Source organism: Acanthopagrus latus, chromosome 15, assembly GCF_904848185.1.
Source record: "Acanthopagrus latus isolate v.2019 chromosome 15, fAcaLat1.1, whole genome shotgun sequence".
Lineage (NCBI taxonomy): Eukaryota > Metazoa > Chordata > Actinopteri > Spariformes > Sparidae > Acanthopagrus > Acanthopagrus latus.
The window spans coordinates 27,945,014-27,960,089 of NC_051053.1; the positions used below are offsets into that span (position 1 = coordinate 27,945,014).

At 47.4% G+C, this 15,076-nt stretch overlaps 1 protein-coding gene across 2 annotated transcripts in view; it reads left to right on the forward strand.

The window, feature by feature from the left end:
* LOC119033258 (spectrin beta chain, non-erythrocytic 1) overlaps window positions 1-15,076 on the forward strand; it is a 94,205-nt gene that overhangs the window by 56,572 nt on the left and 22,557 nt on the right. For both annotated transcript variants that reach the window (XM_037123121.1, XM_037123120.1), the window contains 19 exons: window positions 1,389-1,540; window positions 4,450-4,623; window positions 6,896-6,987; window positions 7,187-7,267; window positions 8,157-8,272; window positions 8,575-8,687; window positions 8,780-8,967; window positions 9,949-10,066; window positions 10,274-10,432; window positions 10,529-10,624; window positions 10,853-11,059; window positions 11,198-11,351; window positions 11,437-11,588; window positions 11,684-11,902; window positions 12,389-12,469; window positions 12,569-12,775; window positions 12,883-13,094; window positions 14,218-14,355; window positions 14,954-15,074. In XM_037123121.1, coding sequence (XP_036979016.1) covers window positions 1,389-1,540; window positions 4,450-4,623; window positions 6,896-6,987; window positions 7,187-7,267; window positions 8,157-8,272; window positions 8,575-8,687; window positions 8,780-8,967; window positions 9,949-10,066; window positions 10,274-10,432; window positions 10,529-10,624; window positions 10,853-11,059; window positions 11,198-11,351; window positions 11,437-11,588; window positions 11,684-11,902; window positions 12,389-12,469; window positions 12,569-12,775; window positions 12,883-13,094; window positions 14,218-14,355; window positions 14,954-15,074 — 2,780 coding nt within the window. The remainder of the gene's footprint in view (window positions 1-1,388; window positions 1,541-4,449; window positions 4,624-6,895; window positions 6,988-7,186; window positions 7,268-8,156; window positions 8,273-8,574; window positions 8,688-8,779; window positions 8,968-9,948; window positions 10,067-10,273; window positions 10,433-10,528; window positions 10,625-10,852; window positions 11,060-11,197; window positions 11,352-11,436; window positions 11,589-11,683; window positions 11,903-12,388; window positions 12,470-12,568; window positions 12,776-12,882; window positions 13,095-14,217; window positions 14,356-14,953; window positions 15,075-15,076) is intronic.

A 15,076-nucleotide genomic window follows, 5' to 3' on the forward strand; every position in this document is an offset into this window, starting at 1 on the left:
GGAGGAAGCATGAAGATGGAGAAAACACACATTTGTGATTCAGATTTTGAACTCGGCCATGTTGTGATGTTTCCTTAATGTTAGCGTTAGTGTGTGTGTGTGTGTGTGTGTGTGTGTGTGTGTGTGTATGTTTATAGTCGCCGTCACGTCTGGTCCACATGTTTCCAGCAGTTTGATATCAGAAGTCCTCGTGTGTGTGTGTGTGTGTGAGTGATAAAGCTACTGAATGCCTCTGAACACTGGGGCTATTGTGCTGTTCCAAATGAACACACTCTGAAGGTCAGGACTGTGTGAGTTTGTGTTTGTGTGTATGAAACAGTCGGTGGGTCTTATCACGTGTGTGTGTACGTGTGTGTGTGTGTGTGTGTGTGTGTGTGTGTGTGTGTGTGTGTGTGTGTGTGTGTGTGTGTGTGTGTGCTGGTGAGTTCTGTTTCCGTCTAGAAGTCAAACAGAGTTTAGTCGCGTCTCATTTTCTGCTCCGAGTTCATGCACTCTGTGACCAGACTGTGTGTGTGTGTGTGTGTGTGTGTGTGTGTAGTTTTTCACCATGATGACAGAGTAAGATCCAGAGCAGCTTCCAGCAACAGGCTCCGCCCACATGTAGCCACAAACATCAGAGACAACATGCATGATGTCATCAGCCGCTGTGACCTCTGACCGCCGTCTTCACTGCTGTTGTATGAAATGTTCACCGAAGACAAACTGAAGCCGTCGACTCTGAATCTCTGACATCATGTGTGACAGAAATCAGCCGAGTGTGAAAAAAACACACATAGCAGCTGTGTGTGTGTGTGTGTGTGTGTGTGTGTGTGTGTGTGTGTGTGTGTGTGTGTGTGTGTCACGCCCTCTCCTCCCTCCTGGTGCCAGGTTGTGCAACTTCCTCCTTGTGACTGCGTCTCCATGGCAACTGAGCTGAGTTCAGCTGAGGAAACGCTCTGATATACTGTACACACACACACACACACACACACACACACACACACACACACACAGGCTCTTCATTGTGTGTGTGCGCAGTAACAATAACCATCAGGCCTGTGGGAAATAAACTAAGTTGTGTTGCAGACAGCAGGTGTCTGCTGTCATCTGTGTGTGTGTGTGTGTGTGTGTGTGTGTGTGTGTGTGGTACTGATTTAGATCCAGTCTTCTTTGACACACAAACACACACACCAGCTTTCCAGGAACAACAAGCCTACTGGATGCTGAGAACACACACACACACACACACACACACACACACACACACACACACACACCTGCAGAGATCCTGCTGCAAACTGTCAGAAACAGGAGTGTAAATAACTCAAGGTGAACTTACTGAACTTCTTCCTGTCATGGGTCTCATCTCTCTCTCTCTGTCTCTCTGTCTCTCTGTGTCTCTCGCCCAGATGAGCGTGAGGCGGTTCAGAAGAAGACCTTCACCAAGTGGGTCAACTCACACCTGTCCAGGGTCTCCTGTCGGATCACCGACCTGTACATGGACCTGAGGGACGGACGCATGCTCATCAAGCTGCTGGAGGTTCTGTCAGGAGAGAGACTGGTGGGTCACGTCAGCCTCTGGGCTTTTATTTTGAAAGAGGAGCAGAGGGGGAAACTGTCTGTCTGTCTGTCTACCTGTCTGTCTGTCTGTCTGTCTGTCTGTCTACCTGTCTGTCTGTCTGTCTGTCTACCTGTCTGTCTACCTGTCTGTCTGTCTGTTTGTCTACCTGTCTGTCTACCTGTCTGTCTGTCTGTCTGTCTGTCCTCTAACAGCTGCTGCTCGTCTCTCCCGTCTCACTCGTCTTATCTGCTGTTTGAACACGTTTATGACTCTGACGATCATTAACAGAAAGGAAGAAGAAGAGAAAGAATCCTGAAATAAAACAGAGCAGCAGAGTGAAGCGTCGAGCAGGACGGATGGAGGGAATCACAGTGGGAGACGGTGTGGGGGGCGTTCCAGTTGTGAAAGGAGTCATTGAGTAACTTTGAGGGTTTACATGGAGCCAAGACGCCTCCAGAACCCAAGAATCTGAGATCCAGACGCTGTTTCCACACAGCGTTTAAAGGAGCAGTGCAACCAGTGTGACACCAGCTGCTGTCATCATGTCCTCCCTCCACGCTGACACAAGTCAGGTGGAGTTTCATCTGATCAGCTGGAGACTTGATTCAAACCTTTACAGGCTTCCATAGTTTTATCTGAGTGTGTAATGTTACTGGTGGACGTAGAAAGTTGCATCTTTTCATCCAACCCGGCTCAGTGAGGAGGAGACGGTTCAGGAACAGAACGTCTGTGTCCTGCTGCTGAACACTGACGTGCTAATGTGCTGGAATATAAATCATCCAGCCTGGAAGTTCAGATTTAATCCTTGTTGACTGACGGTTCAGAACCTTCACACACACAACGATGGTCAAGAGTCTGAAACCAGATGAAGCCTGAGGGCGACAGTTTAGTTGGTGCTGATCTGAAGCTTTCTGGACCCGACCAGCGCCGAGTCTCTGTGTGGTTTGTTGGATTTGTTCCCACCAGCAGACAACAGTCCAAAATATCTCTGGTCCCGGTCCAGATCCTGACTCACTGAGTGAGTGTAGCCGGGCGGTGTTTATGCGTCTGTGCGAGGAGAAGCAAAGACAGCGGTGTTATTGTTGGACGGAGGCCCGGGTGGAGCCGGGCCGGGCCGGGCCGGGCCGGGCTGCGGACATGAGGAGGATGTAACATGAAGCTGCTCTGACACCTCAGACATTTATTTGATTCTACTTATTTATTATGACTGTATTGAAGATTTAACATCACCATAAACACGGCGGTGTCGTCCGGAGGCTGGTTCTGGACCCGCGGACCTCTGCTGGATGTGCAGATGTTAGAATACAGAGAGAGATCTGATATCTGGTGAAGGATGGAAAGACGGAGTGATTGGTCAGGTGAGGACGGAGGACAGGAAGCAGGCGGCTCAGTTTGATGATCTCCAGCCGGTCACATGTTTCCCATCAGGTCCAGGTAGATGCTGAGCAGACGACGAGTGTTTCATCGTCGTTATATCTGCGTTAATGACATCAGTGCTCTTCCTCTCCTCGTCATCCTCACAGATGAAACGCAGCAGCTGGTCAAAGAACAGACGCACCTTCATTTTAAATGAGCTCTCGTAATATTGGAGCCTCGACGTGTTTATTAAAACGTCCTGGAGGAAACTGAACAGAACTGAATCTAAAGCAGTAAAGGAAGCAGCAGTCAGGCTCTTACATCTGAGATGTTACAATTAAAAACCTTAAAGCATAATTCTGTGACTCATTATCTACGTGTCTTTGTCTCCCATCACGTTTCAGAGGTCTGGAAGTCGTTACGGAGACGTTTCTGCCGTAAACTTCATCATTTTGATAATTGTTTTAAACTTAAAGAGGCAAAATGATCCAATATTTCATGAAAAAGATGAAAGAAAAGTCCAGAAACTGAAACCAGCTGTTGTTCAGGACTCTTTTACATTGTTCTGATGTTATTTTCTCAGATTTCTCAGTTTTGCCGTGCTCCTGCGCTCCTCCTCACCTCTGCTGTCGGCTGGTAGTTTGTCGTCATCAGGTGTTGAATCTCTCTGATGATCCTCCTCAGTAGTAAAATCTTCACTCCTGATGTTTCCTGCTGGAATCCGTCCGACACTCGGAGGCGACGCCGACACTTCCTGTCTGTCATCACAGCGACGTCTCGCTCTCGATGACCTGACAGCCAGAATATCTCTCTCCTCTTTTTACATCTCTCCCCCATGAGAAGTGACTGTCAGCAACAACGTGTCACAGCAAAACACTTCAGAGAACGTTGGACCCTCCAACCAGTTTGCATCTGAACGATACAAAAACCTGTATTTTAATGTAAAGTCAGTTTTAGCTGCTGCTTGAGGAAAGTCTGTAGAATAACAGATGTTAGTGCGTTTGTCAAATACTTTATTTATGTATTTATTATGATAATGGAGACGTGTTATAACAGCATGTCACAGTTTTATAGAGCGAGAGACGAGATGTCGAACGTTAACAGGAATATTAAAATAACTTGACGATCACGTGAATGTAACTTCTGTTAAACTTCAATCATCAGATTTATTTCAGCACATAAGATCAAAATGCAGAATAAGTTAATAACGTCCCGTCTTCAGTTATCTGTGTCGTCGAGGCTCCTGAAGCTCGAGATGAGTTAGTAGAAAAAAGTGGTTGTTTTTCTGAGGAAATGAAAACATGTTTCCTGTTTCCTGGATGTTTGTACCCAGCAGATCTTTTGATTAATGACAATGTGATAATAAATACAGCATAAGAAAACACTTTGACCCGCTTCAGAACACTATCATAACACAGAGCGGCTCTGAAGGCGTTCAGCTGTGTCCACAGCTGTTTTCTTCTTCTTCTCCTCGCTCGTCTGGCAGCAGGAAGCCGTTCACGGTTCCTGGTTTCTGACGCTTGTAAATAAACTGCGATGTGTTTTGGTTTCAGCCCAAACCCACCAAGGGCCGGATGCGGATCCACTGCCTGGAGAACGTGGACAAGGCTCTGCAGTTCCTGAAGGAGCAGAGGGTCCACCTGGAGAACATGGGCTCCCACGACATCGTGGACGGAAACCACCGCCTCACGCTGGGCCTCATCTGGACCATCATCCTCCGCTTCCAGGTAAGAGGCGCAATTTGGCATCCCAAGATCACCTCAGCTGGTTTGGGAACACTGCGCTGGTGATGTCGGTCCGAGTCAGATGAGACATGAATGACACAAACGAGCATCTCAAACGTTAATGAATCTATTGTTTTCCAGTAATTAGCCTGATCGTGGGTTTCCTCTTTTGTGACACCATATTCCCTCTGAGTCAAACAGTTATTTAGCTCTTTTGTATCCCTAAATAAATAAGATATGCATCAGTTCTTAAATGAGATATGTACTTCTTATGTTTGTGCCTCCTCTTGACATTTACATTTCACCTGTAGCTACAGGTGGCTCTTACTGTTTTACATCCCAGTCAGACACAATATTCCAAATGGGAGTTATTTAGCTATTTTGTATCCCTAGAGTCATAGAATAAACAGTTACACACGCATTAAGGATTACACAATGCTTACACAACATGCATTACTAGATGTTACGATGCATCCCGGTCAGAAAACCTGTTCCCTAAAAATGAATGCAGCTTTTCTTTTTTTTATCATTTAGTGTCCCTGAATTATAAAAGAAAACATATGATTTAAATGAAGGATTACAGAATTTGTCTTGGTGCCACATCTTGGTTTTTATCCTTCACCTGTAACTTCAGAGCGAGGAGTTAATCATCATTAATATTTCTAATTAAAGATAACGTCTGTGTGATTTTAAATCCCTTATAATCCTAAAAATGTGACATTGCTGCATCGTTAATTATTTACTGGAAGATTAAGAGTTGTCAGTTAAATAACTTCATGTTTAAATGTTATTTTTGGACGTCTGAATTAATTTGTAAAGTGATTTGACTCCTCGCGTCCTTCAACAATCAGTCCTGAGCGTCTTTGTCTGCTTCAAACGATGTCAGTGAATAAATGAGCGACGTGACAAACAGCTGTCACTGTACATGGTGGTGATGTCATCGTCAGGGACAGAACAGTCGGGAAAATGGGTGAAAAGGATTAATGTTGATAATCTGCGAGGATTAAAAAAGTCTTTTTAGTGGTTTTAAATCCTGCAGCCGGAGGAACGAGGGTGAAACTGACAGACGGACTAGAGTGTGTGTGTGTGTGTGTGTGTGTGTGTGTGTGTGTGTGTGTGTGTGTGTTATATGCTCTGGTGGTGTTGATGTTGCTGATTTGTGGCTCAGATGTGTCTCACGCTGCTGCCAGACTGAAACTGATGGATGTCCATCAATGAAGGTGAGGTGTGTGTGTGTGTGTGTGTGTGTGTGTGTGTGTGTGTGTGTGTGTGGACTGTCTCTGTAAATGAAGGTGAGGACATGTTGAGTTGAGTGGTGTCTTTGGGAGGACAGGGTTGAGGAGTTGGTGTTGGTTCTGGTGGGAGGACGTGCAGGTGTGACAGTGACATCGAGGACGATCTGATTGGTCCTCTCTCTTCCTCAGTGGGCCGTTTGAAAGGTCGGATTTCGGTTTAAAGACTGAGATTAGACGGAGGGTGAAGGTCTGTCGGTGGACATCACTCACGGAGGATTCCACGTGTTTTAATATCAGACGTGAACCAAACAGTGTAAGTTAGTCGGAGCTGCAGCTGCAGGCGGATGTGGAGGTTCCACCGTTTGTCACATTCATTGTGTCTCCTGTATTAATGTGTCGCCTGCGGCTGTTTGAATACGACACTTTCTGAGCTGTAGTTTCCCGGGTAAACACCACCTGCTGCTCCTCAGATACTCTGCAGCTGTGATGCTGACAGGTCGGTCTGTTTACTGGAGAAACTGCAGCTCGAAACCTGCTTTATATACGTTTATATAACACACGCTTTATGTTCAGTAATGAGGGAATATATGATGTGTTGTTAACTTAAAGGCCCGTCTCTGTTGTCTGCTGGCTGAGGGTTCCACAGATGAGACCAGAATCAGCTCATCGTGCTGTTTCCTGACTTCATGTTCAGTGGCAGTCTGCTGTTAACGAGCTGTCACCTTTATTATCGTGGTTGGTTTGTAAATCAGACAGCCAGCGGAGGAGCTGATGCAGCGTTAAACATGTCGACAGCTGCAGATCCTCCAGGTTACAGAGACTGTGGACATGCAGGAGTGCAAACGTTTGTCCACTACCAACGGAGATGAGCGATGCAAAGAGGAGCAGTAGGAGCCCTGCAGAGTTGTTGTCTTTTATAGATATAAAGTATATAAACTGTGTATACGCCCAACACACCTGACTTTAATACTGTAAACAGAAAGTTAAAAGCGCTGCAGGAATCAGAAGTCAGTAAAGTTTCTTCTGTTTCTGTGTCTCAGATCCAGGACATCAGCGTGGAGACGGAGGACAACAAGGAGAAGAAGTCGGCTAAAGATGCTCTGCTGCTCTGGTGTCAGATGAAGTCGGCAGGGTGAGAATCTAAAGACTACATTTCCCATCAGCCCCGTCACCTGGTGTTTCCACTGTTACCCAGAACATGTGAAAGCTTTAGTTGTGTTTGAGATAAAGAGCCGCCTGCTGACTGACAACAGTCGACCGTTACAAACTGTTTGATGAGCTGTAGTCGTACACGAGAGCCTGACGAGCTGTGACTTCCTCTTCCTGTCCAGATATCCAAACGTCAACATCCACAACTTCACCACCAGCTGGAGAGATGGGATGGCCTTCAACGCCCTCATCCACAAACACAGGTGGGAACTTTTTACATGTTTTCACTGAACTGAACTCAAATTAAAAAGCTGCAGATTCCTCTCAGACTTTCTTCCCCCGGGACAAACGATGATGCCATGGGAACCGTTTGAAAGTTGCTGTAATCATGTAAATAATTCTAAACATAGAAGCCGTGAAGAGAATCGACCTCCTTATCCACAATCGTCTCGTCGTGTCTTCTGTCTGTCCTGCAGCTGCTCAGCTGACTGTCAGCAGACGGATTCAGACCACATTTAGACCTGAAACATTTCTTTATGCAGAACATGAAGGAAGCCATGTTTGAACTAAAGATAAGGAAGATAATCAGAGAGTCTGAAGTCTGAGTCGTATCTTTGTGTTGGGTCGTTTCGGATCTGTGCAGGTTTGTGTTTGACTGTTGTTGCTTCTGCACAGTTTCAGGTTGATAACAGATTAATCACACGTTAGTCATTCAAACAACTATCGAGGCTTTTAATCTGATATTATAAGCTGAAATGTTTCATTCAAATTGAAGATATCTGGAATTTGAATTTCAATCAGAACCATGTCTGCAGCCCAAGGACGTCAAGGAATCTGTTTGTGATCTGAACTCTGTGATTTTGAAGACAATAAAACAACTTTATTATTAAAGCTCCAGAACAGACCACCTCTGTGATCCCGACGTGACTCAGAGCCTCGACATCATATCTGAAGATGATGTCAGTAAAATACAGACGTCACTTCCTGTGAATGAGCCACTATCACATGAGCCTCTCTGGTTTTACTGGTCCAGAACTAAACAGTCTGTGTTTTACAAGCTGAGCCCAGAATCTGCAGACGCTGCTGTGTTTGTGTCCCAGCAGACAAACACACAAGTCACTCAGTCATGTTCTCATCTCCTCCCGTCCTCAGACCCGACCTGATCGACTTTGATAAGCTGAAGAAATCAAACGCTCACTACAACCTGCAGAATGCTTTCAACCTGGCCGAGCAGCACCTGGGCCTCACCAAGCTGCTGGACCCCGAGGGTGAGGACACGCACACACGCACACGCACGCACGCACACGCACACACACACACACACACACACACACACGCACACACACACACACACGCGCACACACGCACGCACACTCACACACGCACGCACACGCACACTCTCTCACACACACACGCACACTCACACACACACGCACACACGCGCACGCACGCACACATTTCATTTCAAACATACTTCATTTTCAGATGCCTTCTGACCTTTGTTTCCTGTGTGCGCGTGTGTGCGCGTGTGTGCGTGTGTGTGCGTGTGTGTGTGTGTGTGCGTGTGCAGACATCAGCGTGGACCACCCTGACGAGAAGTCCATCATTACCTACGTGGTCACCTACTACCACTACTTCTCCAAGATGAAGGCTCTGAAGGTGGAGGGGAAGAGGATCGGCAAGGTGACCACGCCCCCCCGACACCTCCACAGACTGTTAAAGGAGCAGGCCGGTGTTTTTATATATCAACGTGTGTCCTCTGCTGTGTCCTGCAGGTTCTGGACAACGCCATCGAGACGGAGAAGATGATTGAGAAGTACGAGTCTCTGGCCTCGGACCTGCTGGAGTGGATCGAACAGACCATCATCATCCTCAACAACAGGAAGTTCGCCAACTCTCTGGTGGGAGTCCAGCAGCAGCTGCAGGCCTTCAACACGTACCGGACCGTGGAGAAACCACCCAAGTCAGTCCACACACACAGAACCACACACACACACACACACACACACAGAACCACACACACACACACAGAACCACACACACACACACACACACACAGAACCACACACACACAGAACCACACACACACAGAACCACACACAAACACACAGAACCACACAGAACCACACACACACAGAACCACACACAAACACACAGAACCACACAGAACCACACACACACAGAACCACACACACACACACACACACACACACAGAACCACACACACACACAGATGATTAGACAGTGTTCACTAACTTTACCCAGTTATTGTGTAGCTGCAGCTGAAGCAGGAAGTCAGCTGGTTGTCGTGAACGTGACGTTCAGAGTTCGTTAAAACGATGATTCATGTAGAGAACACTGTTCACACACTTTCTCTCCGAGCGAGTCGTTCCGCTGGATTTCAATCTGAAGTGAAAACACACAGAAGCAAAGAGAGAATAACAAACACACACCTTCCACAGCTGAGCTCGCTCTCAGTCTTCACCTCGCTGGAAACCAGATATTTCACAGTTTGTTACTCATCCGCCGCAGCGTTCCTCCCACACGAACCCGAGGACGAAAACAAAACCAGCTGAGCTGATGCAGATGATTTTTTCCTGGAATGAGTCGCAGCAGATTGTAATCTGTAATTACTGTGTGATGAGGGTCAGACCTCAGAGTCTGTTTGTGTTGGAGCTGAAACGCAGCTCGGCCGTCCTCGTCTTCATCACGGCTCAAACAATGAAACGTAAACAGAAGATGAGATGAGTTCAGGGGTGGACACAAAAACATGAACACACAGTTTGTTATTGATATGAACTTTGTGCAGCTTAAAGTGTCTTTCTGGATGTTGTGTTGATTTTTGTCTTGTTCTTCATCACACAGCACACATCCACTCAGGTGTGATTAATCCAGACGCTATGACGTCATCGTTAACGTAACGATGTGTCATATTAACCTGCAGGTTCACAGAGAAAGGAAACCTGGAGGTTCTCCTGTTCACCATCCAGAGTAAGATGAGAGCCAACAACCAGAAAGTTTACACTCCCCGAGAGGGAAAACTCATCTCTGACATCAACAAGGTGAGAACACCTGCCGTGATGTCATCACTCACTGTCACTGGTCCTTCACTGTACTTTATCAGTGTGTCAACGCTTGATGGAGAGACGAAGACGAAAGCCGTCCGTCCACGAGTCCACAAGAGAAACTGTTAATTCATCACTTTAATGAAGATAACTCCTCCAATCAGAGTCTCTCAGAACTAAACTTGTTGTGTGCGTTTGTTTCAGGCGTGGGAGCGTCTGGAGAAGGCGGAGCACGAGCGCGAGCTGGCTCTGAGGACGGAGCTGATTCGTCAGGAGAAACTGGAGCAGCTCGCCCGACGCTTCGACCGCAAAGCCGCCATGAGGGAGACGTGGCTGAGCGAGAACCAGAGGCTGGTCTCCCAGGTAACACACACACACACACACACACACACACACTTCTAATGAATATTTTCATGTTTTAACCAAAACTTGTTTCCTTTCCTTTCTCTTCTCCTCCAGGATAACTTTGGATTTGACCTCCAGGCCGTTGAAGCGGCCACTAAGAAACATGAAGCCATAGAAACAGACATCGCAGCGTACGAGGAGCGAGTTCAGGTCGGTTCATCACCTCCATCGATTGATTAAACTCTTCAAACATTGATTAAACCTGTTGAAGTCTGATTGGCTCGGATCTAAAGCCTTATAAAATCTTGACAAGATGGTTTAAAACTCTCAAATCATCCAATTTCACTGCTGAAAACATCCACATCTGTTTTTCTGACATGTTTTCTTTGGTCTTCCCTTCATCCCTCCTCCTCCTCCTCCTCCGTCTCACTGCTGCAGGCGGTGGTTGCCGTGGCGAAGGAGCTGGAGGCGGAGAGTTACCATGACATCAAACGCATCACGGCCAGGAAGGACAATGTGATCCGGCTGTGGGAGTACCTGCTGGAGCTGCTGAAGGCCCGCAGGCACCGGCTGGAGATGAACCTGGGCCTGCAGAGAGTCTTCCAGGAGATGCTCTACATCATGGACTGGATGGACGAGATGAAGGTACGACCAATCACAGAGGGGTTGACTGTGATGACCAATCACAGAGGGGTTGACTGTGATGACCAATCACAGAGGGGTTGACTGTGATGACCAATCACTTTTCCGTCTCTGACCTCTGACTCGCTCTCTGTCCTACAGATGCTGCTGCTCTCTCAGGATTATGGGAAACACCTGCTGGGTGTGGAGGACCTGCTGCAGAAACACGCTCTGGTGGAGGCCGACATCAGCATCCAGGCCGACCGAGTCCGGAACGTCAACCGCAACGCCCAGAAGTTTGCCGACGACATGGAGGGTGAGTCAGACGGACGGACTCAGACAGAAACGACGATCCTCTGCTGGTTGTCGTGCTCAGTCTTCCTCCTCTTCCTCCTCCTCAGGTTATAAACCCTGCGACCCTCAGATCATCCGGGACCGCGTCGCTCACATGGACTTCTGCTACCAGGAGCTGAGCCAGCTGGCGGCTGAGCGGCGAGCTCGCCTCGAGGAGTCCCGACGCCTCTGGAAGTTCTTCTGGGAGATGGCCGAAGAGGTTCTGACTAACATCACTTCTGTCATAATTATTTAACCCTCTAAGTCTTGTGTGATGTAACCTGTGAGTCCTGACCGCGTCTCTGTGGTCTGTAGGAGGGCTGGATCAGGGAGAAGGAGCAGATCCTGTCCTCCGAGGATTATGGGAAGGATCTGACGGGAGCGCTGCGACTGCTGAGTCAGCACAAAGCCTTCGAGGACGAGATGAGCGGGCGAGCCGGCCACCTGCAGCAGACCATCAAACAGGGCGACGAGCTGGTCGCCAACAACCACTTCGGAGCCGACAAGATCAAAGAACGTATCCAGGACATCCAGGTACCGCTGAGGTTCTGTTCTGGAGGTCACGGACGGGTTTCTGTCAGGGAGTTTCCAGCTCACCTGCAGGATTACTTGTCCAAAACTCACCGAGGATTTATTTTTTACACTTTGCCAGAAAAAAATTTTTCAAAATCAAAATCTTTTTGAAAATGTGTTGAGGAAAACGTTTGTAGCAGTTTAACAACCCGCCCAGTCGTAGCAGAGATTAGTTAGCCGGTGCGTAGCTCTCTGTTTACGTACGTGATCTCAATACTTACTGATCCCGACTCAGCTGCAGATATTTGTGATTTTGAGATCGCTTGCCTCCTTTTATCTGAGAGAAACCTGCAACAGGTCCTGAAACAGTTCGAATCATTTTCATATAAATCTTCCCTGAACATCCAGAGTCTTCTGTTACTGTTGCATCGTTTCCTGACACCTTCCTTCCTTCCTTCCCTCCTTTCTTCTTTCCTTCCTTCCGTCCTTCCTCCCCTCCTGCTGTAGGAGCAGTGGGCGGCTCTGGAGCGTCTCTCTGCGGTCCGTAAAGCTCGTCTGCAGGAGGCCTGCAACCAGCACCAGTTCCAGGTGAAAACTTAAAGATATTAAAGGACGAAACTTCATGTTCCATGTTGCTGTTTCAGTGTCTGGCAGCATCACATTGAACTCTTCTCCGTCTCGCTGCAGGCCGACGCCGACGACATCGACACGTGGATGCTGGACGTGCTGCGGATCGTCTCCAGCGTGGACGTCGGCCATGACGAGTTCTCCACTCAGGCTCTGGTGAAGAAGCACAAGGACGTGGCGGAGGAGATCAGCAGCTACCGGCCCGTCATCGAGGCGCTGCACGAACAGTCCCGCACGCTGCCGCCCGAGAAGGCCAACTCTGAGGAGGTGAGACCTGAAACACTCACACACAACATGGATCTCCAGGAGCTGCGAACATAAAGTCATCTGCTCCTCTGCCGTCTGTAACGTCCTGCGGTCTCGTGTGTCTGCAGGTCCAGAACCGGCTCGCGGGCATCGAGGAGCGCTACAAGGAGGTGGTGGAGCTGACCCGGCTCAGGAAGCAGGCGCTGCAGGACGCTCTGTCGCTCTACAAGATGTTCAGCGAAGCCAACGCCTGCGAGGTTTGGATCGACGAGAAGGAGCAGTGGCTCAACAGCACCGAGATCCCCGAGAAACTGGAGGACCTGGAGGTCGTCCAGCACCGGTGAGGAGCAGAGACAGATTCAAGTTTTATCTCCTCGTTAACTCATCGTCAAACACACGTCACTCAGACTGGACCGGAACCGAGTCAGAGTCACCAGAACTGTGTTGGTTCAGTCCAGATCAGTTCACAGAGCAACATGTTGCTGCCTCTCTTTGTGTTTTAGGACAAATTGTACTAATGACGTCTTTAAAACTGATTCAGCTCAGTAACAAAAACCACAGTAAACATTAATGACTGATTATTAAATTATTATTATTATTATTAGTTATTCTGATTATATTCTGGATCAGAAACATGGAACAGTGCGAGACTTCAAACCCAGATTGTTCTGGTGGTTGTTGTTGTTGTTTGGACGCTGCAGCAGCCAGACTGTGAGAACCTCCACAGTAAACTGTTAATTACACCAGACTGTGTGTGTGTGTGTGTGTGTGTGTGTGTGTGTGTGTGTGTGTGTGTGTGTGTGTGTGCAGCAGTAAACACTCATTTTTCTCTCAGTAACATGAAACCTGTTGACTTTACTGAAGAAAGTCGCTCATAAACGTCAACGTTGGTAATTAACTGATAGTGAAAGTGATGATTCTGGATTAAGATCTGACCTGTAACTCAGGATCCCTCCAGGTGTCCCGACCTTCAGACACCTTTAACCTGGTTTACGATCAGTTATACGATGTTTCATTAAATCTGTTTACACTGGAGTTACGTTCGTTAAAGATGCGCATGATAAATAAAAAACGAGTTTCAGAATCAATCAGAAGGTTTCAGTCGCTTTAAGAATCATTAAACTCAGGATTCTTTCTTCTTCTGCTCCTCCTCCTCCTCCTCTTCCTCCTCCTCCTCCTCTTCCTCCTCCTCCTGCTCCTCCTCCTCCTCCTCCTCCTCCTCCTCCTCCTCCTCTTCCTCCTCCTCCTCCTCCTCCTCCTCTTCCTCTTCCTCCTCCTCTTCCTCCTCCTCCTCCTCCTCCTCCTCCTCCTCTTCTTCCTCCTCCTCCTCCTCTTCCTCTTCCTCCTCCTCTTCCTCCTCCTCCTCCTCTTCCTCCTCTTCCTCCTCCTCCTATTCTTCCTCCTCCTCCTCCTCTTCCTCCTCCTCTTCCTCCTCCTCCTCCTCCTCCTCCTCCTCCGTCCAGGTTTGAGAGTCTGGAGCCGGAGATGAACAGCCAGGCGTCGCGGGTCGCCGTGGTGAACCAGGTCGCCCGGCAGCTGATCCACAACGGACATCCCAGTGAGAAGGAGATCAAATCCCAGCAGGACAAACTCAACACCAGGTAATCTAGCTGAGATGAACCCGGCTCTTAAACTGGGATTACTGGGTCCAGTTTAAACCACTGACCTGAGATTATACTGGTTGATAAACTGGAATTAGCATCAAATTGATGTTGATTTAAGAGGAGAAATAAAACTGAACAGAAAATGAATTTAGATTAACTGGTTATTTAATGATTTTGCACCAGTTGTGATGAAACTGGAATTAAAGAGAATATTTAGATGAGATTAAAGATAATCAGATAATTAAAGGGGATTATGCAGATATTAAAACTGGGATTAAAAGTGGAACAAATGGGAATCATTAACTGCAGATTAATCACAGAAACACTGGGATTAAAGTGAGATTAACAGACGTTAAACAGACAAATAAACTGAGATTATCAGGTAATTAAAGGGGAACAAACAAGTAAATAAACTGATGACTCATCAGGTGTTCAAACATTCATCTCGCAGGTTGTTCAAGTGAAATAAACTGGAATGAATCAGACGAATAATTTAAATTTTAAAAAAGGAAATTAATTGATTATTAACTGTAAAATAACTGATTAAACTGTTGCACATCTTTGATCCTGATGGTGTCCCTGTCCATCCGTCCAGGTGGAGTCAGTTCAGAGACCTGGTGGACCAGAAGAAAGACAGTCTGAACTCGGCTCTGGGAGTCCAGAACTACCACCTGGAGTGTAACGAGACCAAGTCCTGGATCAAAGAGAAGACCAAGGT